Source organism: Lytechinus pictus, chromosome 14, assembly GCF_037042905.1.
Source record: "Lytechinus pictus isolate F3 Inbred chromosome 14, Lp3.0, whole genome shotgun sequence".
Taxonomy (NCBI): Eukaryota; Metazoa; Echinodermata; class Echinoidea; order Temnopleuroida; family Toxopneustidae; genus Lytechinus; species Lytechinus pictus.
The window spans coordinates 918,715-938,459 of NC_087258.1; the positions used below are offsets into that span (position 1 = coordinate 918,715).

A 19,745-nucleotide genomic window follows, 5' to 3' on the forward strand; every position below is an offset into this window, starting at 1 on the left:
TGTATTTGATGGAGGCCAAAGTCCAAAGTGATGTCAATAAGAGCTTGTTGTACTTCTCTCTCAGCGGCGCCTGGTCGAGTGCTGAGGTGCTCCCAATCTATGTCTGGACAATTAAAGTCCCCAGTCAAAATAACATGATGGTCTCTGAGATTTTCCATGGTGCGCTCCAACGAGTTGCGGAGTTGGTTTAGGTGTTTCATGTCACGGTGAGGCATATAGAAGGAGCCACAATAGAGTTCCCTTTCACCTTTCAGTTTGATCTTATTCCAAACCACTTCACAGTCCGTTGAGAGCTCTGGTTTATTCTCTGTCGTGATGTTTCTTGAGACTCCAATAAAGACGCCACCCCCGGTGGATTCTCTATCATTCCTGGAGAATTGATGTGAGGAAGGGAAAACCTCTGATGATCTGATTGCATTGATTGCAGGATCCTTCCCTGGCTTGACACCATAAAGCCACGATTCAGTCCCACAGATGACATCTGGCTTGATGTAGTCTACTGCAGCAGCAAATTCAGAACGATTCTTCTTGATGCTACAACAGTTAACAGTAAGAAGTCGCAGATTGGATTTTTTGCCGCAGGATATACTCGTGGAACTCTTGCTGGAGTGAGAACTTGATCCAGTGCTTGAGAGCCGGCTTCTGGAAGCGGCGTTGTCATCAGAGTCCACTCTCGACTTGGGGCTGCTCTCACCTATCGGGCTAGGTGGGTCATCAGATGTAAAAGAATCGATGCCTAGGCCTAATGGGTAATGCTCCGGAGACAGGAGATAAAAGTCATTTGCTGTGCGAAGTTCGAAGGAGTTGAAAGTAAACGTCTCAACATTCGCATTGTCACATTTATAGCAATGCCAAACAACGTTGTCATGTCCGAGATGTTCTATGTCATTTGTATTCAGATCCTCACACGATTTGTGGTACCAAACAGAGCAATTATCACAGCAAACAGCATGATGAGACCAATTTACTGGCTTCTCACAGTATCCACAAGGGTAGATGGCAGCAGTCTTGGGTCCTGGGTTTACCTGGACATCCCCAGAAAGAAGCAGAATCAGTGATAAACAGACTTGCTTTGCGTGGGTTTGCTCATGAATACCACGACGTATTGCTCTTGTCGATCTGTCAAGATATAACTGTTTGGCTCTAGAGGTATCATTATGAAAAGAGACAGCTGCTAGGACCGAATGTTCCTTCAGTTTATCAATCGACGTATGGTGGTAGAATCTGAGTAGAAATACAATGCAGAAAAGAAGATGCAACCAGCAGGATGTCTTATTTGGATGGATGGTAGACATCTCCGAGAAAGCTGTATCTGTATTCGCTCATACACTGTGACATAATCCCGCTTTCACATAGGTAGAAGGTGGTCGAGGGGAGGCCCAAAAGCCCAATTTTTAGAAAGACATAATTAACAAAATTGACACATGAGCATAGAAAATAACAATAACAATCATTATATACACAATTTGTCAAAATATACTTTACGATTGGTGAGATTTAGGCCGATATTTTTGAGTTTGGCTGGAGCTCCCGTAAGACAGGTCTGTCGACGATGACGTGCGCCCTCTCTCCCCATTTGCCTAGAATTCACCATGTCTCTCGCAACGATGACTATAAGAGAAAAGGATCAGATGTATAGGCTGATAATTAGGTATTAAATTATACACTTTCAATTTGTTTCATTATTTCCTTATTCTGTTTCGAGGTATTTTTTTACTGAAAAGGGAACGGCGCGGCTGGCTCGCTGATCTGCACGTCGCTGCATGCATCGAGGCCTAGCCTGGCAGCACGGGGTGCCAGGCCTGGCCCGGTCTAGCCTCCCCCTGTATGCCCTGGCCACCGCCTGACTTTCCCGCGTGTTTTTGTCTGTGAATTAATTAATTGAACTTGAAGCCACTGGCCCCGCGCAGAGTTCAGGGGCCTGGGGCCTGTTGCATGACGAGATGAGCGATACGTAGGAACGTCCTAGGACCATTCTTCCGAGATAGGAAGATTGGCGACAAATCAGCGCTTTCCGTTTCACGAAGGCAATTTTGTCTTCCAAGTCCGCGACATCGTTTGATATCAATAGTATCGGAAAAATATTTAGTCTTCATCGTCACCTGAACCTTTTATTTCGGAATGACGACTTTTCATAAAATCAGATATTTCAATAAAAAGAGATCAAATAATGTTTTATTTATTACTATTTGTAGAATTGATGTATTTTATGGAGCTTACTTTATGAGGTAAAAAGAGAAAAAACTTTCAAGATTCACAAATACAACTGGATAAAATCGAAATTTTCATTATTTTCCTTATTTGGAACACGGTGTCCTTAGTTTTAGAGACACCTTTCATTGATATTTCAACGAAAGAGACCCTTGTCCGACATAAAAATTGATTTAACTAAGTAATTTCGACATTTTATTAGTTCAATATTCTGTATTTTTATAGAATACATATATATATTGATGATTTTGCAAATTATGCGTTAATATGTTATCTGTTGAGGTAAAAGTAGGGTTTAAATGGAGTAAAAAAAATCAACAGTGTCTGATTGTATGAGACTAAAAAGGAAAATATGAGAGGCTGCCTGTAAAAAAATCGATTACATGGGGAATGAGATTCAATGCCACGAAATGCCAAGTACTGAGTACTGATCAGAGGTCATCCTACTTCTATAACATCAATGGTCATATTCTCAAACACATCTCCCAAGAGAAGTACCTCGGAGTCATGCTGTCTGATGACCTTAAAGGACAAGTCCACCCCAACAAAAACTTGATTTGAATAAAAAGAGAAAAATTCAACAAGCATAACACTGAAAATTTCATCAAAATCGGATGTAAAATAAGAAAGTTATGGCATTTTTAAGTTTAGCTTCATTTCACAAAACAGTTATATGCACATCTCAGTCGGTATGCAAATGAGGAACTGATGACATCACTCACTCACTATTTCTTTTGTATTTTATTATATGAAATATGAAATATTTTTATTTTCTCGTCATTGTCATGTGAAATGAAGTTGCATTCCTCCCTGAACATGTGGAATTCCATTATTTTAACATTTTGTGCTTCAGGCTAGGAGGTCCTAATCGTCAAATTCGTAAAAATTGAAATATTGTATAATTCAAACAATAAAAAACAAAAGAAATTGTGAGTGAGTGACATCATCGACTCTCTCATTTGGATGTAACTGGCTCGTTCATATAAATATTTTGTTAAAAATAAGCGAAACTTTGAAATGTCATAACTTTCTTATTTTACATCCGATTTTGATGAAATTTTCAGCATTGTGCTTGTCTGATTTTTCTCTATTGATTCAAATCAACATTTTTCTGAGGTGGACTTGACCTTTAAATGGACCCCACACATCAGCATGACAACGAAAAAAGCAAATTCCATCCTGGGACTTCTTCGCCGAAATCTCCAGTTTTGCCCTGAGCAGTGTAAACGTACAGCCTACATCTCCCTTGTACGGTCCATTCTCGAGTACGGAGCCTGTGTGTGGGATCCATAGCTGCAGAAAGATATCCAAAGCCTTGAAAGGGTTCAGCGCAGAGCTGTGAGGTTCATCACAGGTGACTACACATCTCGCAACCCAGGCAGCATCACCAGCATGAGAGAAAAGCTAAATCTGCCAACACTATCCTCAAGACGACAAGTCCTGAAGTTATCTTCCTTCTTCAAGGTGGTCGAGGGGTTGGTCCCAGCCCTTCCTATTGAGAATTTCTTGACTAAATCAAGGCCAAAACGGAAAGTCAAAACAAAACAATTTAAAGACTTTCAAGCACAGAATATCTTAGAAAGACAAGTAGTGAACCACAATAAAGGTTACACTATTCAATCAACAAACACTGAACAATTAAAACAATCTTTTTTTGTGAGTACCCCTCTGGCTTGGAACCATCTCCCACCTGACACAGTGAACAGCACATCACTAGAGGTGTTCAAGTCAAAGATCGAAAAGAGCTACCTACGATACGACTAAATATCACCGTGCCCTCTCTCACCCGCTGCATTCATACCAATTGGTCCAGCAGTGTACACATCCAGATCCAGATCCAGATCCAGAAATCTAATTTATTTATTTTTTGTCAGATATAAAGCAAGAAATACAAATGTGAGTGTTTAGAGTATAAACATACCTCAGTTGCATGATGAGTAACCGAAGACAAGGAAAATTTGAAAATTGCTGCAAACATGTCAAAGTGGATAGTGTAGTGCTTTGCAATTAAAACATAGAAAAAGGTGTGCAATCCGCAATGGAAAAAATACTATTTACAGAAATAATGCTGAATATTACAATGATCATAAACGTTGGTCATCTTTAAAGTTGATCACTTAATCTATGGAAGTATATATAAGAATATAACAAAATATATATGTTCAACATTTCAAAGTTGAGGAGTAGAGACTACATTATTGCTTTAACATTACATAGGGGCCGAAAAGGGCCTACGTACCCTACGATTTAAAATGCGCCTCTTCGTATGGACTTTCCATAATCTTTTCTTTAATGAACTAGCTTATCTTCATTTATAATTGTGATGGATTCGTAAGCTTTAGGCCTAATCTGTATCTTAAATTCAATTAGCTATTTTGTTACTGCAGATTTTTTGTTTTGTTTCACCGTTTCACATCTCAAGTTATCCCAAATCCGACTATTAATTTTCATTGATTAAAATTAATCTCAGCCAAAAAAAAATAATTATAATGAAAATGAAATAAAAATACCTGAATGATTTACCATGTGTTTAACATTTTAGTTTTGTATCGTGTTTTTTTTTTGCTGAACGTTATAAACACTTTTTACCTTACATAATTTCTTTTAAAGAAATTTGTTTTCATATTGTTAAATTATCTATAATGAGAAAGCATGAGGGGTCAGAGATATACTGCCGTCCATTTCGATATTTCAAAAAAAAAATTAATGGAAATGGTGTGGGGATAGGACGGAGGGAGAATAAAAGAAAACATTTAAAAAAAATATTTGGGCCTACATTACCCCCGGACATAATGCCCGGAGAAGTTAAAATGACATCTGTTTTTGGTCGTCTTGCCGTGCAAAAAGACGACCTGAAATTGATGACAACTAGCCCCCATATAAAAATTAACTTGGCACCATCCCAGATATAATGCATCAGTGTGCAACCCCAAAAAATGTTTAAAGGTGATATGTCAGTGTGGCTTGCCGTAAACGCATTTTCTCTAAATGCAGACGGTGGCGGGCGGTGTGCAAAGAAGATCATGCCTACGTAGGACATGTCTGGAGGTGTCTTTCCAAGGACCATTCTTCGTATCGCCCAAATCGGCTTTGTGAAACAGTTGAGCGATATCTCGTTCTTACGTAGAATGGTTCTACGAAAGACCCTTTCATGCAACAGGCCCCTGTTGCATAACGAGATGAGCGATACGTAGGAGGCCATGCGTTTTATGTTGGGCCTGCAAATAAGGTGGTATCGTTACATTTGCACGACAAGCACAGAAATAATTAATGGTATAAAACTTGAAATACATGTGCTACATGGGTATATTTGGTATCATATTAAAGGGAATCTTTATACCAATTACTTGAAAGAAAAAGAAATACTTGAAATTGCTTCATTTACCAGTAATTAGCAATTATGTAACATCAATTGGCCATTTTTGCATGGTGGTAGACGAGGGGAGCATGACGAGGGGAGCATAAATTTTCATTTCATTAAGAAACTAAATGTGTAACATCACAGTACATGTAATAGTTTTGGGGCTCACTGGCTTATTCTTGAATCATAAGTGGGCCAAATTTGAACTTTTAAGTTTAAAGGATACCTAATTAAGCTAATTAGTATAATTAATTGATGTAAATCATGAAATTAACATGATTGAAATTGTGGCTGATGTATAGGAAATGAGGAGAGATAAAATATAGTTGTGGATTCCACCTTCAATAAAATTTAGAAGCTGCAAAAATTTCAAAAAGAAAAGCACAATTTGACAAATTAAAGTCTTCAGAGATAAATCAATCTATTGTTAATTATGACCTTATGGTTTCAATTTTGACAGCGTAGACTGACAGTGATAACTTTGATGTGTCCGAATCTTCAGATTATTCTGGTAACACAACAGATAGAAAATACACCTTTTATGCAATTTTAATTAATGAAAACTTGTTTGTAGCAATAAAGCCCTCATCTGATGCTATTTACTTTTTTTTCTTAATGTTACATCACACTGCGTCTATGAATCAGTAGATGACACATATTTGGCTGGCACAAAAGTGTTCAGAGAATATTTTTCCAAATTATCAAAAAACTACTTGAGAATGAAACTGGTACAAAGATTACACTAAACAGAGGCAATTGTACCCATACAATGTGTTTTGTGCATTGACATTCAATTGGCCCAGTTGATTCAATTGATTCAATTGTCCTGCAGAAAGTCGAGCAAGAGGATATATTTAAAATATATAACACTATAAAATAAAGTATTTTATGCCAGGTGTATGGATTTATTTATAACATGTTGGTTGTTTTTGTTCACACTAAGTTTAAATAAGCTAAAGCAGTAATGAGAACTTTTCATTGTGCATTCACATTTTCCCTATATTTATATGTTAAACATGACTCTCAGTGGTCAACCTGTGGTCCACCGGTCTTTGAGCCAAGAGGTGACAAATCCCAAGATTAGAGTCGTATTAAAACATTTTTTATTCATAATAACCACAGTAAATATATTATAATATACTGGTTAGTGTTTGCAAGTGTATTTATGCAACTAAAGGCAAGACTACATAATATTTTAGGGGTAAATCAAGCATTGATACATATTTACCTGAAAAATTGTGATGTGAAATTTGGTCTTAAAAGATGATCGCGCCCAATTATTTTGGTAGAGTTATCCCTAACAAGTTATATATCACTGGAAAGGTCTCACTCTAAAGAGTTGAAATATGCATGTTATTTCCCTATAGGATGTAAAGTTTATCTGATTCTCAGATTTATTGGGAAGTATGTTTTTTTCACAGTTTTTCACATATTTTGACCTTTAACTTTTTAAGACATTACCCTATGCCTTTTCTGATTGCATTTTTGAATTCCTCAGACAATTTCCTTTCAGAATATATATACTTTTATGGGTATAGGATGTCAAACATAAGAAAAAAATACAATAGTATGAAATGGTGCGATTTTGGAGGAAAATTTGAGTTGTAACGGAAATGGGCCCAACGCATGGCCAGGAACGTCCTTCCGTGATAGGAAGATTGGCGACAAATCAGCGCTTTCCGTTTCACGAAGACAATTTTGTCTTCCAACTCCAGTCCAAGTCCGCTGGCGCTACATCGTTTGATATCGATACTATAGTATCAGAAACATATTTAGTCTTCATCATCACCTGAACCTTTTATTTCGGAATTACGACTTTTCATGAAATCATATATTTCAATAAATGGAGATCAAATAATGTTTTATTTATTAATGATTGTAGAATTGATGTATGGAGATTACTTTATGAGGTAAAAGGAGAAAAAAACTTAGGCCTAAAAGATTCACAAAAAACTGGATAAAATCGAAATTTTCATTATTTTCATTATTTAGAACATGGTGTCCTTTTAGAGACACGTTTCACTGATATTTCAACGAAAGAGACTCTTGTCCGACATAAAAATTGATTTAACTAAGCAATTTCGACATTGTATTAGTTCAATATTCTGATTTTTTTGTATAGAATACTTATTTATAATGAAAATTTCGCAAATTATGCGTTAAATGTTATTTGTTAAGGTAAAAATAGGGTTTGAATGGAGTAAACAAAATCAATGTGTCTGATTGTTTGAGACTAAAAAGGAAAATATGAGAGGCTGCGTGTGAAAAATCTAATTTATTTTATTTGTCAGATCACGCAAGAAATACAAATGTGAGTGTTTAGAGTATAAACATACCTTTTCATGATGAGTAATAAAAAAAAAGCAACATATGAACATTTCTGCAAACATGTCCAAGTGGGTAAAGTAGTGCTTTGCAATAATAAAACACAGAAAAATGTGTGAAATCAATCCGCAATGGAAAAAATACAACAATGCTAAAAATGACAACGATCATAAACGTTGGTCATATTTAAAGTTGATAACTTTATGGAAGTTTATATAAGAATATAAGCTTTAAGAATATAAAAAATATATATGTTCAACATTTCGGGGTTAAGGAGTCGAGACTACATTATTGCTTTAACATGATATAGGGGCCGATAGGGCCTACCCTATGATTTAAAATGCGCCTCTTCATGTGGACTTTCCACAATCTTTTCTTTTATTGATAAAATGAACTGATCTTCATTTGTAATGATTGCGATGGATTTGTAAGCTAGAAAGTCAAAAAGGGGCCTAAGCTTTCGATCCTAGCAGAATCTTTGTCGGAGGCAAAATGACAAACATATAAAGTGGAACAACCATAATATAGACCACAAACAAGCTACAGCAACACTAGAAACAAGGAGACGAAAGGGGCATTAGTGAGTAGAGAAGACCAATCAGGTTAGTGAAGGGGATGAAGAAAAGGAGTAGGCAGACACAAAGGGAAGTTAGTGTAAGTAAGGCCAGTAAAAGACCTCAAGCCAAGAGGGATTAAGATAATGAGGCAGGCAACATCAAACAGGATCTGGAACAAAACAGTGATAGAGGGATGAATAACAAGAGAATTAGGCTGCGTTTATGCGACCTCAAGCCAGAATCATGATTTGAATCATGATTCAAAACACAAACATGAATCACAATATCACAGAATCAGCGTTTAGACGACCTTCATTCCAATGCTGTTTCTCCTCAGATTCGGGCCAATCCAGTGCGCATCACTAGTGCGCAGTTTGACAGAGGAAGTTTATCGCACGTGTTTCGGCTCTCGAAAAATCTTTTGCTTCCAGAATTCAGTCTATACCTCATTTTGTTTACTTCTATCATATAGGGCAGGTTGATATAGGGTCCATATGCTTCTATAGTTTATCCAAAATGGTGTTCGGAAGTGAATTTCAGCGTAGATCCAATTTAATATTGATCCCATATTGATACTGTATACTCAACAACAACTGAGATCATTCCAGTTAATTCATTTAGTTTTATACTAGAACTTGAAGATCGACGTGACCAAAAAATGAAAAGTAGTGGACGATGCGATGACCAACACAGAACTTGAACATGACAAGAAATGCATGCGTAGTACATAATCATGTACATACAATGAGCATATAGAGCGCCTTGGGCTTGGCCAGAGTCGAACCGAAAGTAGCCCGACACAACAGTGAGGTCATAGAATCATGATTGTAATCACGATATCGTTTATTCGAACATTTTCGTATGTGATTCTGCAGAAACGTCTTTCCAAACGCCCCTTTTTTCGTGTTTCATGTTTGTGATTCTAATCATGATTATATTCAATTTCGACTAAACGCAATCGTGATTCTGCAGAATCATGATTTGAATCATGATTCAGATCATGATTCTATGGTAAAAAAGTGGCGGATAAACGCACCCTTAGTGAGAGGTGGGTCAAACAGGTTACAAAGAAAGGCATAATAAACTGGTGCATAAGAGTGGGGGAAAAAAGGGAAAAGAATGGGGAACAACTGATAATGTGCAAAAGACATATAAGTATATATGATAAAGCATTAAACAAGCTAAGAGAAGAAGGTAAGTGTAAATATGTATCTACAAGTGATATGTACATATAAATATATCCAAAAAAGAAATGTATTTGAAAAAATATAAATACACATATGGTGTAACTGATATTGTAATCCGCTAGGTGTGACAGGGAAAAAAACATAAGACTATATAGTAGGAAAAAAAAAAAAAAAACCTGTATATATATGTGAAAAGAGGAAGCAAATTGCCTAAAAGGGTAAAAGCAAATATAGAAGAGAGGGGGTGTATTATGAAGAAACCATAGTATACATGTAAATAAGCAAATGTGGTAAATCTAAAAGAGGTGAGTGGAGAAAAAAAAATATATATAATAATTATTATATCGCCTGAATAAGGAAGGAAAAATTGGAGCTGAGCTTGTATGAGATATGGGAGGAAAGTAGAGGAAGAAACTATAATGTAACTATTCAAAAGAGCTGAGGGAAAAATGATATGTATATATAAATTGAAAGTGGATAGGAAAGAATAATCAGTCGTTCCCCTCTTGGATGTTCAGGCCATGAGGTTGGGTGGTGCGAAGTCGTCTCATCCAGAGCTTCTCTCTGCTAGTACGGACTGAGTCAGGACGGGTACCTAAAGATTTTTTTTTTATTGTTTTCATTGGTAAGCTATTAGGCCTAATCTATATCTTAAATTCAATTAGCTATTTTGTTACTGCAGATTTTTGTTGGTTCATTCATCATCTCAAGTTAGCATAAATCCATTGATTAATTTTCATTGATTAATATTAATCTCAGCAAAAAAAGAAAAAAATTGTCATTATGAAAATGAAATAAAATAAATAAATGATTTAGCATGTTTCAGTAACATCTTAGTTTTGTATCGTGTTTTTTTTTTTTGCTGAACGTAATAAACACGTTTTTTTCCATTCATAATTTTTTTTTTTTTTTATTGTTTTCATGTTGTTTATCTAATGAGAGAGATTGCCGCCCATTTCGATATTTCAAGTTTAATTGAAAAAAAACCCGGAAAAGGGGGGGGGGGGAAGACAGGAGGGAGAATAAAAGATAACATTTTAAAATAATTATTTGAGCCTAGATTACCCCGGAGAAGTTAAAATGACATCTGTTTTGGGTCGTTTTTGGGTCCCCATATAAAAAAATAACTTGGCGCCATCCCAGATAAAATGCATCAGAGTGCACTCGAATGACCCCCCCCCAAAAAAAAATGTTTAAAGGTGATATGTCAGTGTGGCTTGCCGTAAACGCATATTCTCTCAATGCTGACAGTGGCGGGCGGTGTGCAAAGAAGATCATGCCTACGTAGGACATGTCTGGAGGTGTCTTTCCAAGGACCATTCTTTGTATCGCCCAAATCAGCTTTGTGAAACAGTTGAGCGATATCTCGTTCTTACGTAGAACGGTTCTACGAAAGACCCTTTCATGCAACAGGCCCCTGGGCCTGCGCCCGAACGCGAAATTATTTTTCCCACAAGAGTTCCAGACCCCATGAAGTTGAACAGCAGAGGCACACAACCAATGTGGGAGACTCTCCAATTCCAATAAATATGGGAGATAATCTCCCTTCGACTCGACTTGCTTTGCAACCCCCCCCCCCCAAAAAAAAAAAACGGTCAACACCAACAAAAGCATAATTTTTTCCACCCAAAATTTTGTCTCACTACTAGTCACTAGGCATAGCACGTAGCCAGGAGGCTCCTAGAGAGTAAAAATAATTTAATAATGTTTGCTTACTCTCCACGGAGCCAGGGATTGCGTCCCATTCATGTGCGTGTCCCGCGAAAAAACCCAAAACCGAAACTTTCGCCCCCAAGATTTCTACTTTCCTTCTAAAAGATCTAGCCTTAAATCATGTAAATGAGATACACCTTCATTTCCGACAGTTCTACGATATTGATTTCATTTTTAAACAAGAATTTATTTTAAAAACGAGAAAGATATTATGAAAAGACGGGGGGAAACTTGCCACCGTGTTGACGTCGCTACTTGCTTTCTTTGTTATTCGCCAAGCGACAGCACGCATATATCGCAATATTCAAAATAATTTTTTTTAAAGTAAGAACTGATTACATATCCTTGGAAATATAGTTTTTATGTATTCGTTGATTTGATATCTCTTGTGTATCATATTTCTTCTTTATTTTAATAGTCAACTTCTTCATGATGGTTACCATGAGATTTCACAGCTGCTGAGTAAGATTGTGTGTCCGGTTCCTGATTGTCCACCATCAGATCGTCTTCAGAAAGTTGTACAGCTAGGTCTTAGAGCAGAACCTGACAGTAAGTCTGGCAAAGACTTTGTGTAAACTTTTTATTATTAGAATTATTGTTATTAATTATTTTTAATTGTTTTGAAACTTACAATAGATTGTGTAAAATTCACTTTATCATTTTTCATGTTTCAGTATCCACATTTTTGGCCTCATCAAATTTGTGACCTCTCACATACATGTATGGGCTAGCTTTGTGTACAAAGTCTGCATAGAAGTTGAAATCTTACTTTCAGTGGCTGAATGAATAGCAGCGAATGGATTGGTGACAAAGTCCATGAATAATGCCATTTTTATTTTTAATGAAATATAAGTTGACAAGATAAAGAATTTCCTGTCAGCATTTAAAAGATTGGCACTTTACAATCAAGAATTATAGTCTTGCTTTAGACTTCATTATTCATTTTATCAAATTAAGCTGCATGTACTCAGGTGCCTTCTGTATAGTACACATAACTTTAAATGATGTGCGATAACTTTGTACTGATCCAGACCTCTAAAAGTAGAATATTTTTTCCCCTATATAGGACCACCTCCAGTCCTGATATCTGACACAGTTGCTCCAGCTTCATCTATTGATTTGGACTTTGATACAGAGGGTGAGAAATATGTCATCTTTCTTTCTCTCTTTCATTTCTTTTTTTTTTTCTTTTTTTTTTGCTTCAACCAAATGTCGGTCTGCAGTAACTTCAAAATCACTTCTTATAGGAGTGACAATAGTCTGATTTGTTTTAGAGATATTAAACTTGGTTTATGAATGTAGTTGGTTGAAGAAAGTGAATGATACGTAGTGGCTAATCCCTGTATATTGTTTAAAGTATACTGCTTGACATGAATTTTTAAGGGTATTCTCTCCGCTCTACCATATAAAATGCTTTTAAAGTATTTAATTATGCAGGTCACAATGACCGAATCAAATGACCGTTGTGAACAATGTCTTTTTTACCACCATGCAGTGCAATCACAAGCCCCTGAAGCAGCCCAGTACGAGACCTGCTATGTCACCGCTCATAAGGGTCCCTGTCGGATAGCTGCATGGAGCAACGATGGTAGGTGCCTTGGTTTCAGGGGAGCATTTCATGAAGAGATGTATCTGTGAATTTCCCTACAAATGTTATAAGCTTCTGCAAATCCTTGCATCTGATTGATTGAAAGGGAATTAGTCAGTAAAAATTACCAACAAGATGCTTTGTAAAGCACTCTCTGTGGGAGCTTTTCATGAAGAGATTTGTCAGTGATTTTCACTAACAATTACAAGATGTCATAAGCTACTGAAATCTTTGCATTTGATTGGTTGAGAGCACATAAATCTGTGAAAATCACTAATAATATAATCATGTATTGCTTTCTCCTGTCATTGGTAGTATTGAATTGTGAAATAGCATTTGTTAATTATACCACATTTTAACAGTGCCAATTGTGAGCTCTTGCACAAAGTGCGAATTATTCTGATCCTCCTGTGAACTATTTAAAGAAAAAATAAATTGTATTGTGAAATGATAAAAAAGAAGGAATGAATTTGTTTTTATTAAGCTCTTTGGTATGCTAGCTTTCCCTTCAATATCAGAGAAAAAATAAAATAGCATCTCATATAAGTGTGGACTGAAATTCTTATTAAGCCTGGAGTAAAATCACAGGATTTTGTGAGATTACCACTCTTTTTTTTTTTTTCTTAAATTCTTTCTTCTTCTAGGTCAGCTGATTGCAACAGGATCAACAGATGCATCAATCAAGGTATCATTATTGAAACATGAATCCATCCACTGCATTACTAGAATATTGCCAGTCCATTAGACTTGGATGTTGTCAAGGACCTACCAAGTTTTAGGAAGTAAAAGCTTTATATTTCACACTAGAAAGGACAGTTCTTTCCATTTGGATTTAAGGATATTTGTTTTGTAAATTTGTATGTAATTTGATTAGGTTACTTCCAAAATTTTGATGCCCGTGAAAAATGATCATGTTCATGTGGATAATAAAGAAGTCTGGAATTGAAACAATTGTCTTTTATCAAGATACTTTTGGTTGAATATTGCCATTCAAGAAAGTGCATAGGTGTATTCCTTGTATATCTCTCAAATCTATGAGGGAATGCCATTGAGTAATGCTGATCATATGGTATTGTTGAGTGTAGATTGCTGTTTTTTTAAAACTCACTGGTACTGTATTAATTTTCTTTTGGTTTTTAGATCCTGGATGTGGAGCGTATGTTAGCAAAGAGTGCAGCCTCAGCCCCTACCACAGATACAGTAGAAAGTCACCCTGTTATCAGGACCTTATATGATCATGTTGATGTAAGTAGTCTCAAACGTTCTCTTTTGAATATTCTGTTCCATGGCATTTGCTCCTGCAATAATTGCTCCTTCAACAATTACTCCCACTGAAAATACATTAAGCCAAACATAAACTTGAACTAGCTTTTATTTTTGACTTCCTGAAGTAAGCTATTCCAGAATTTCGGTGGCACAAATTCAAATACTTGATCAGCTATGGTTACATTTGTTTTGAAGGATGGGATCTTTAAAAACAAATAATCTTCTGGAACTTTCCAAGTTACAACCATGTTAATTGGCTTGGTATGTTAACAATTCTGCTTTTTATCAAGGCCTGTCCAGATTATTTATAAGATGTGAAAGAAGGAATTTTCCTCATGTTATCATTTGAACTTTGCAGGACATCACAGCCCTCGACTTTCACCCGTCATGGCCCATCTTGGTATCGGGAGGTAAAGACTGCACCGTTAAACTCTTTGATTTCTCAAAATCAACCGTCAAGAAGTCGGCCAAGTCCATCCAGGAAGTTTCCCCGATCAGGTTCACTACATTCCATCCATGTGGGGATTTCTTACTGGTTGCAACAGAACACCCAACGTGTAAGTTTGATCTCTTTGTCACATGATTAGATGATTAGGAATACTGTCATCTGCTCAGTTCTGAAAAAAAAAACGTGCAACTTTTCAGTTTTTTCTGAAATCGAAACATTCTCTTCAGATATAAATTAGAAGAATAAAATGTAAATGTTATTTTGAAAGATCTTAGAGTCATATTTCATGTAAATTCATGGTATCCTAGGAGCACACACCAAACCCATCACCTAAAAAGAGATGATGGCCTTACCCTGACCCCAGCAGTGACCCCAGATCCCCTCTTTCACTTTAATTTACCAGACTTCTAACAATGAAGTATCATGTAGTTATATAGGAAAGGAAATTTGTAGGAATCCCTGTGATAACTTTTCCTTTTAAATTTAACAATTTTTCCATTTGAAATATGTGAACAGAATTTTATGAAACAGAAACATTTAGAATAGAATCATTCTATCTACTGTATTATACTAATGATATTGTATATGTATAATACTAACCCATTGCCTGCTAAAACTGGTTAGTCACTGTAATAAGCTTATTGGAATCCCTGAATTCATTAGTCATTAAGTAAACAGGACATATCTGAGTATATTGCAAGGGAAATCAGGATACTGCCAAGATTTAAATTTTTTTTTCATTGAATGAAATCATGTTTGTTTGTTTGACAGTGAGGCTGTATGATGTAAATACTGCTCAGTGCTTTGTGTCTTGTAATCCCAGCGACCAACATAAAGCTATGATGAATATGGTAAATATAAACACAACGTGTTAGCTCTTTGTTCAATGAAATCAATTCTTGGAAGTGTGGGTTATGCTTAAATGCTGATGCATACATGAAATGTAACATGCAGTCTTATTGAGTAATATGCAGTAGACTGTAGTGCACACCTTCTTAGTGTGATTTGACCAATGTGGTTATGCCTTTTATACTTTGCGAAACAGGGATGCCATTACGACTCGAATCGCACGTTAATAATTCTTTGTGAAACAACCCCTGACAAGACATTCATAACTATTTTTTAATGTAGCCAAATGATATTCCACATTCCAATGTGATGTCATCTAGTACTATCTGTTTTGGTCACTGTACTTTGATAACTTGACTGATCACTACTTTTGTAGAAAATGTTGATGAATGATGATGGTGAGGAGGAGTCATGCCACAGCTAGCACACTTTGTTTAATGAAATACAAACTATAAATCATTCCTCTTGTGTAACATCCATTTTTTATTTATCTTACCAAGCCATACAATAAATTAGATTGTTACTCTTGTTAACTACCTTTGGTATTTCTAACCAACCCATACAGATGGAATACAGTCCTCTTGGCAACATGTATGCCTCTTGCAGTAATGATGGATCTATCAAACTCTGGGATGGTGTGAGTAACAGGTGTGTCAATACACTCAAAGACGCTCATGGAGGAGCTCCTGTCTGCTCTGTTAGATTCTCAAGAAATGGAAAGGTGAGAGAAGCCAGTTTTTGTAAATACTTTCTTTATCTGTTTCATGAAAATTTTATAAATCAAATCAATGAAAACACTATCGACATTAATTAAAAACAATTTTGGCAATGGTAATTTTGTTTACCTGTTTGCCAAAAAAAAAATGAATGTATGCAGGAAACCATAGGACCAAAGTCCTAGGGTCCTCTCCAAGGGACCTGGTTATAAGTATTAAAGCTTTACCAAAGGGCACTTGAGACCATCGTTCACCAGACTGAGCTATCATGCCTCCACATTCCAAGATCACTGCTATCTCATTCTACAGAACAGCCCCTTCTCATTGTTGACACAATTGTTTGTGTGGTGTTTATTTCTTTATGTTTTCTGTTTTACAATAGTATGTGCTATCCAGTGGCAAAGACTCCTTGGTGAAACTTTGGGAGATCGCTACCAGCAGAACACTCATCACATACACGGGAGCCGGGTCTGAGCAGATGAAGACTAATACACAGGCTGTATTCAACCACACAGAGGATTATGGTAAGATTAGTCTTAAACAAATTTAAGCAGACTGTATTTAGTCTTTTAAGGATGCTTGTTGGAAGATTCTTGACCAATCTAGGAGGAGCGGAGGGGGAGGGGAGATGTGACATTAGATGATTTGAGCAGGGAGGGGGAGGGGGCAAACGTATATAGGATTAGGTTGTGGGGATAGATTTTTATAATTTTTCTTTTCGTACATTTATCACAAAATTTTCATAATCAAGAATGATAAATCTTAATGCATGGAACTTTGAAATGTAAATAAAATTTTAGTCACTCCCAGTAACTATTCATCTTGTTGGTTTTGGTTTCTTTCTCTTTAGTATTCTTTCCTGATGAGAAGACATTGAGTTTATGTTGCTGGGATTCAAGGAATGCAGAGAGGAACAAGCTGTTATCTCTAGGTAATTAGAGTCTGATTACATTCTTGATTTATATATCCTGGTATAGGCCACGATCTTACGAAGAGGTGCAATTGATCTGTCAATGAGAAGCTAACAATGCCATAATTAACAATCTGAATGGCTGAGTTTCGGATTGCTTTGAATCAATTTTCAACTCTTTGTAAGACATTCCCTGGCCATTATCTTTTGAAAAAATAATACATGAATTAAATCTGCCCCCATGGTAAGGCCAAAGATTACACAATTAACCATGTGAATTGCATATGCATGTCCCCATTTGACAAAAATGAAGATGCTATGCTTTTTTTGATATTTCTATATATCTTTTTTTTTTTCAAATCACTTGTTGGGGATGACTTGGCCTTCAAGCACTACATAAAATTGGGTTATCACTGTTAATTTATCATTATCCTTTGAACAGTTCTTCAACTTTGTAAAATGAAAGAAAGATTATTATCTTTTGCAGTTTTTGTCATGACATATTTATGTTTTCATTTTGTTTTCACCTCCTAGGCCACAACAATGTCGTCAGTTGCATCATCCACTCACCTACAGGACCTGGCTTTGTGACTTGTAGTGATGACTTCAGAGCTAGATTCTGGTATCATCGAACTGACTCGAACTGATTTTCTGAGAAGCATAATTAGCTGAAGTCAGACATATAGGAGTGTAGTTCAATCAGGGGTTTCTAGGTAAACTAGGCCATAAGCTTCATTTTCAATTCCCTCAGAGAGGATTTAGACCTGTAGTTCTCTTTATTTGCTCTAGAACATACAGGACCCCATTTCATAAGACTTTCTATCGATAAACATACTAAGTTTCCATGACAAAAACTATCTTGGCCAAGCGAAAGGCACCGTTACAGTAGCTTATAGTAGAAGCTTTGAATGTGTCATTGATGACTAGTTTTATGAAGCAGGGCCCTATCCTGTCTATCTTGATGCCGGTCATGTAACCTATTCTATTACACCCTTAAACATGTAATATTTTTGTACATTATTTTGAAATGTGTTTGGGTAATACATGATTACATGTAAATGTTTCTGAAGCATTACATGGTTTTAGGTATCTGCTGCATTTTTTGTTAGGTATTCAGGATTTTTTTAAAGTAGCTGTAGGCGAGAAGACACATTCCCAATCTATAAAACAGAGAATTAGAAGGGGAAAATAGAAAAATTGTAAAAAAAATAACACTCCACTCATACTAATTCAGGCTACAGGCTATGCAGCCAGCAGGCTTATTTGATTGGAGGACATCCTTATAAACCAAAAGTTCTTTATTTTGAAACATGCAAATTGCATATACAATATATTCCTTGTTCCTGAAATGAAAAAAAAAGGGTCCATACATTGATTATTTGGAATAACAAACCACATTTTGTGTTTAATTAATCAACTTAAGAAATGTTGGATTAACAAACCTTTGAATGAATAAACATATTGAACCTTCCAAGAATTCAAATTTTCAGAATGATAATCGTCAGACTTTGAGCTGTAAATGTGGAAGCAGAATTCATCAGAGTATTCTGTCAAACCCCTTTTCTGGGTCAAGAATCTGCTACATATAGCATTGAAGAGCTTGCTGCAAGTATAGAAAATTATCCAAGTGACATTCTCCAGAAAATGGTTTTGAGGAGTTAATTCACCCATTTGGCATAGGAAAAAATGTGACAGAATTAGAGACTACCAAACACCAGAACCTAGTGTGCACCTGTGGCCCAAGGATTTGTATTATTTCACATCAAAACCTTTGTAATCATCTGGAAGCTTCTATTTCACTTTAACTTGATTTTTTTTCATATGAAGGAAAAGAACATTACCTGAATTATTTACTAAATGTAATCATTATGTTGAAGGGTTTATTTTCATTAGGTCTAATGTCAATCTGTCCAATTGCCAACTTGTCTTCTATCATTTGGTCTACCATCAGTTCTTTCAATTTCTACGTGATCTAATTGCCATTTCATCCACTCACCATTTCGTCTAATAACCAGGTAGTCCAATAGCCATTAAGTCCATATAGCATTTGGTCTAATAATACTAAGTGTTGATTGGGCGAAATGAATGAAAATTAAACGGATATTAGACCAATGGTTATGAGACGAAATGTTGATGGACGGAATGGCATTAGACTAAATGAAGGTAGGCCATGTGGCGAGTGGACGAATTTGCAATTTACCAAGTTGAAGTAGTGTACCTTGTGCCATTTTCTGAATGAAGTAAATGCATAGAAACAAATATTACATTTCATTTTTTTTTTGGGGGGGATGTGATATTGTTCCTGTTTTTCTCTTTTTTTGTAACACATTGTAATTATTCTCTGTCACAGTTCTGTGTATATTCAATGTAAATAAATTGCAAGACAATTTCAATATGTAACTTTGTGGTGATTCTCGTTGACAAGTGGATATTGACTCCAAGAATGCATTGTGGTTCAATTTTGATGTTGAGTGATGCCTTGGTGTTTGTAAGTCTGACCTCCTGTATATTATATGTCATGATTCAATGTATCTGTTTTTCAGTGCTTTCTAGTTCACAATCACATGAACATATACACGGGCGGATTAGACACAATAGTTTTGAGAGGTCGACT

At 36.1% G+C, this 19,745-nt stretch overlaps 1 protein-coding gene across 1 annotated transcript; it reads left to right on the top strand.

Moving 5' to 3' along the window:
- The first annotated feature begins 525 nt into the window (after positions 1-525).
- LOC129276809 (cleavage stimulation factor subunit 1-like) lies at positions 526-19,524 on the top strand. Its single transcript, XM_064109101.1, has 12 exons — positions 526-1,651; positions 11,773-11,903; positions 12,421-12,492; positions 12,850-12,942; positions 13,587-13,627; positions 14,083-14,187; positions 14,567-14,765; positions 15,428-15,507; positions 16,071-16,226; positions 16,604-16,745; positions 17,072-17,152; positions 17,666-19,524. Exons 1-12 carry the CDS (start codon positions 1,593-1,595, stop codon positions 17,776-17,778), a joined length of 1,272 nt encoding a protein of 423 aa, XP_063965171.1. The 5' UTR covers positions 526-1,592; the 3' UTR covers positions 17,779-19,524.
- Positions 19,525-19,745: the final 221 nt, after the last annotated feature.

Coding starts and splice junctions, on each gene's coding strand:
- LOC129276809 (XM_064109101.1), top strand. CDS start 1,593: ATGTCTCTCGCAACGATGACTATAAGAGAAAAGGATCAGATGTATAGG. Junction 1,652..11,772: donor ATGTATAGGCTGATAATTAG/GTATTAAATTAT, acceptor TTATTTTAATAG/TCAACTTCTTCATGATGGTT. Junction 12,943..13,586: donor AGCTGCATGGAGCAACGATG/GTAGGTGCCTTG, acceptor TTCTTCTTCTAG/GTCAGCTGATTGCAACAGGA.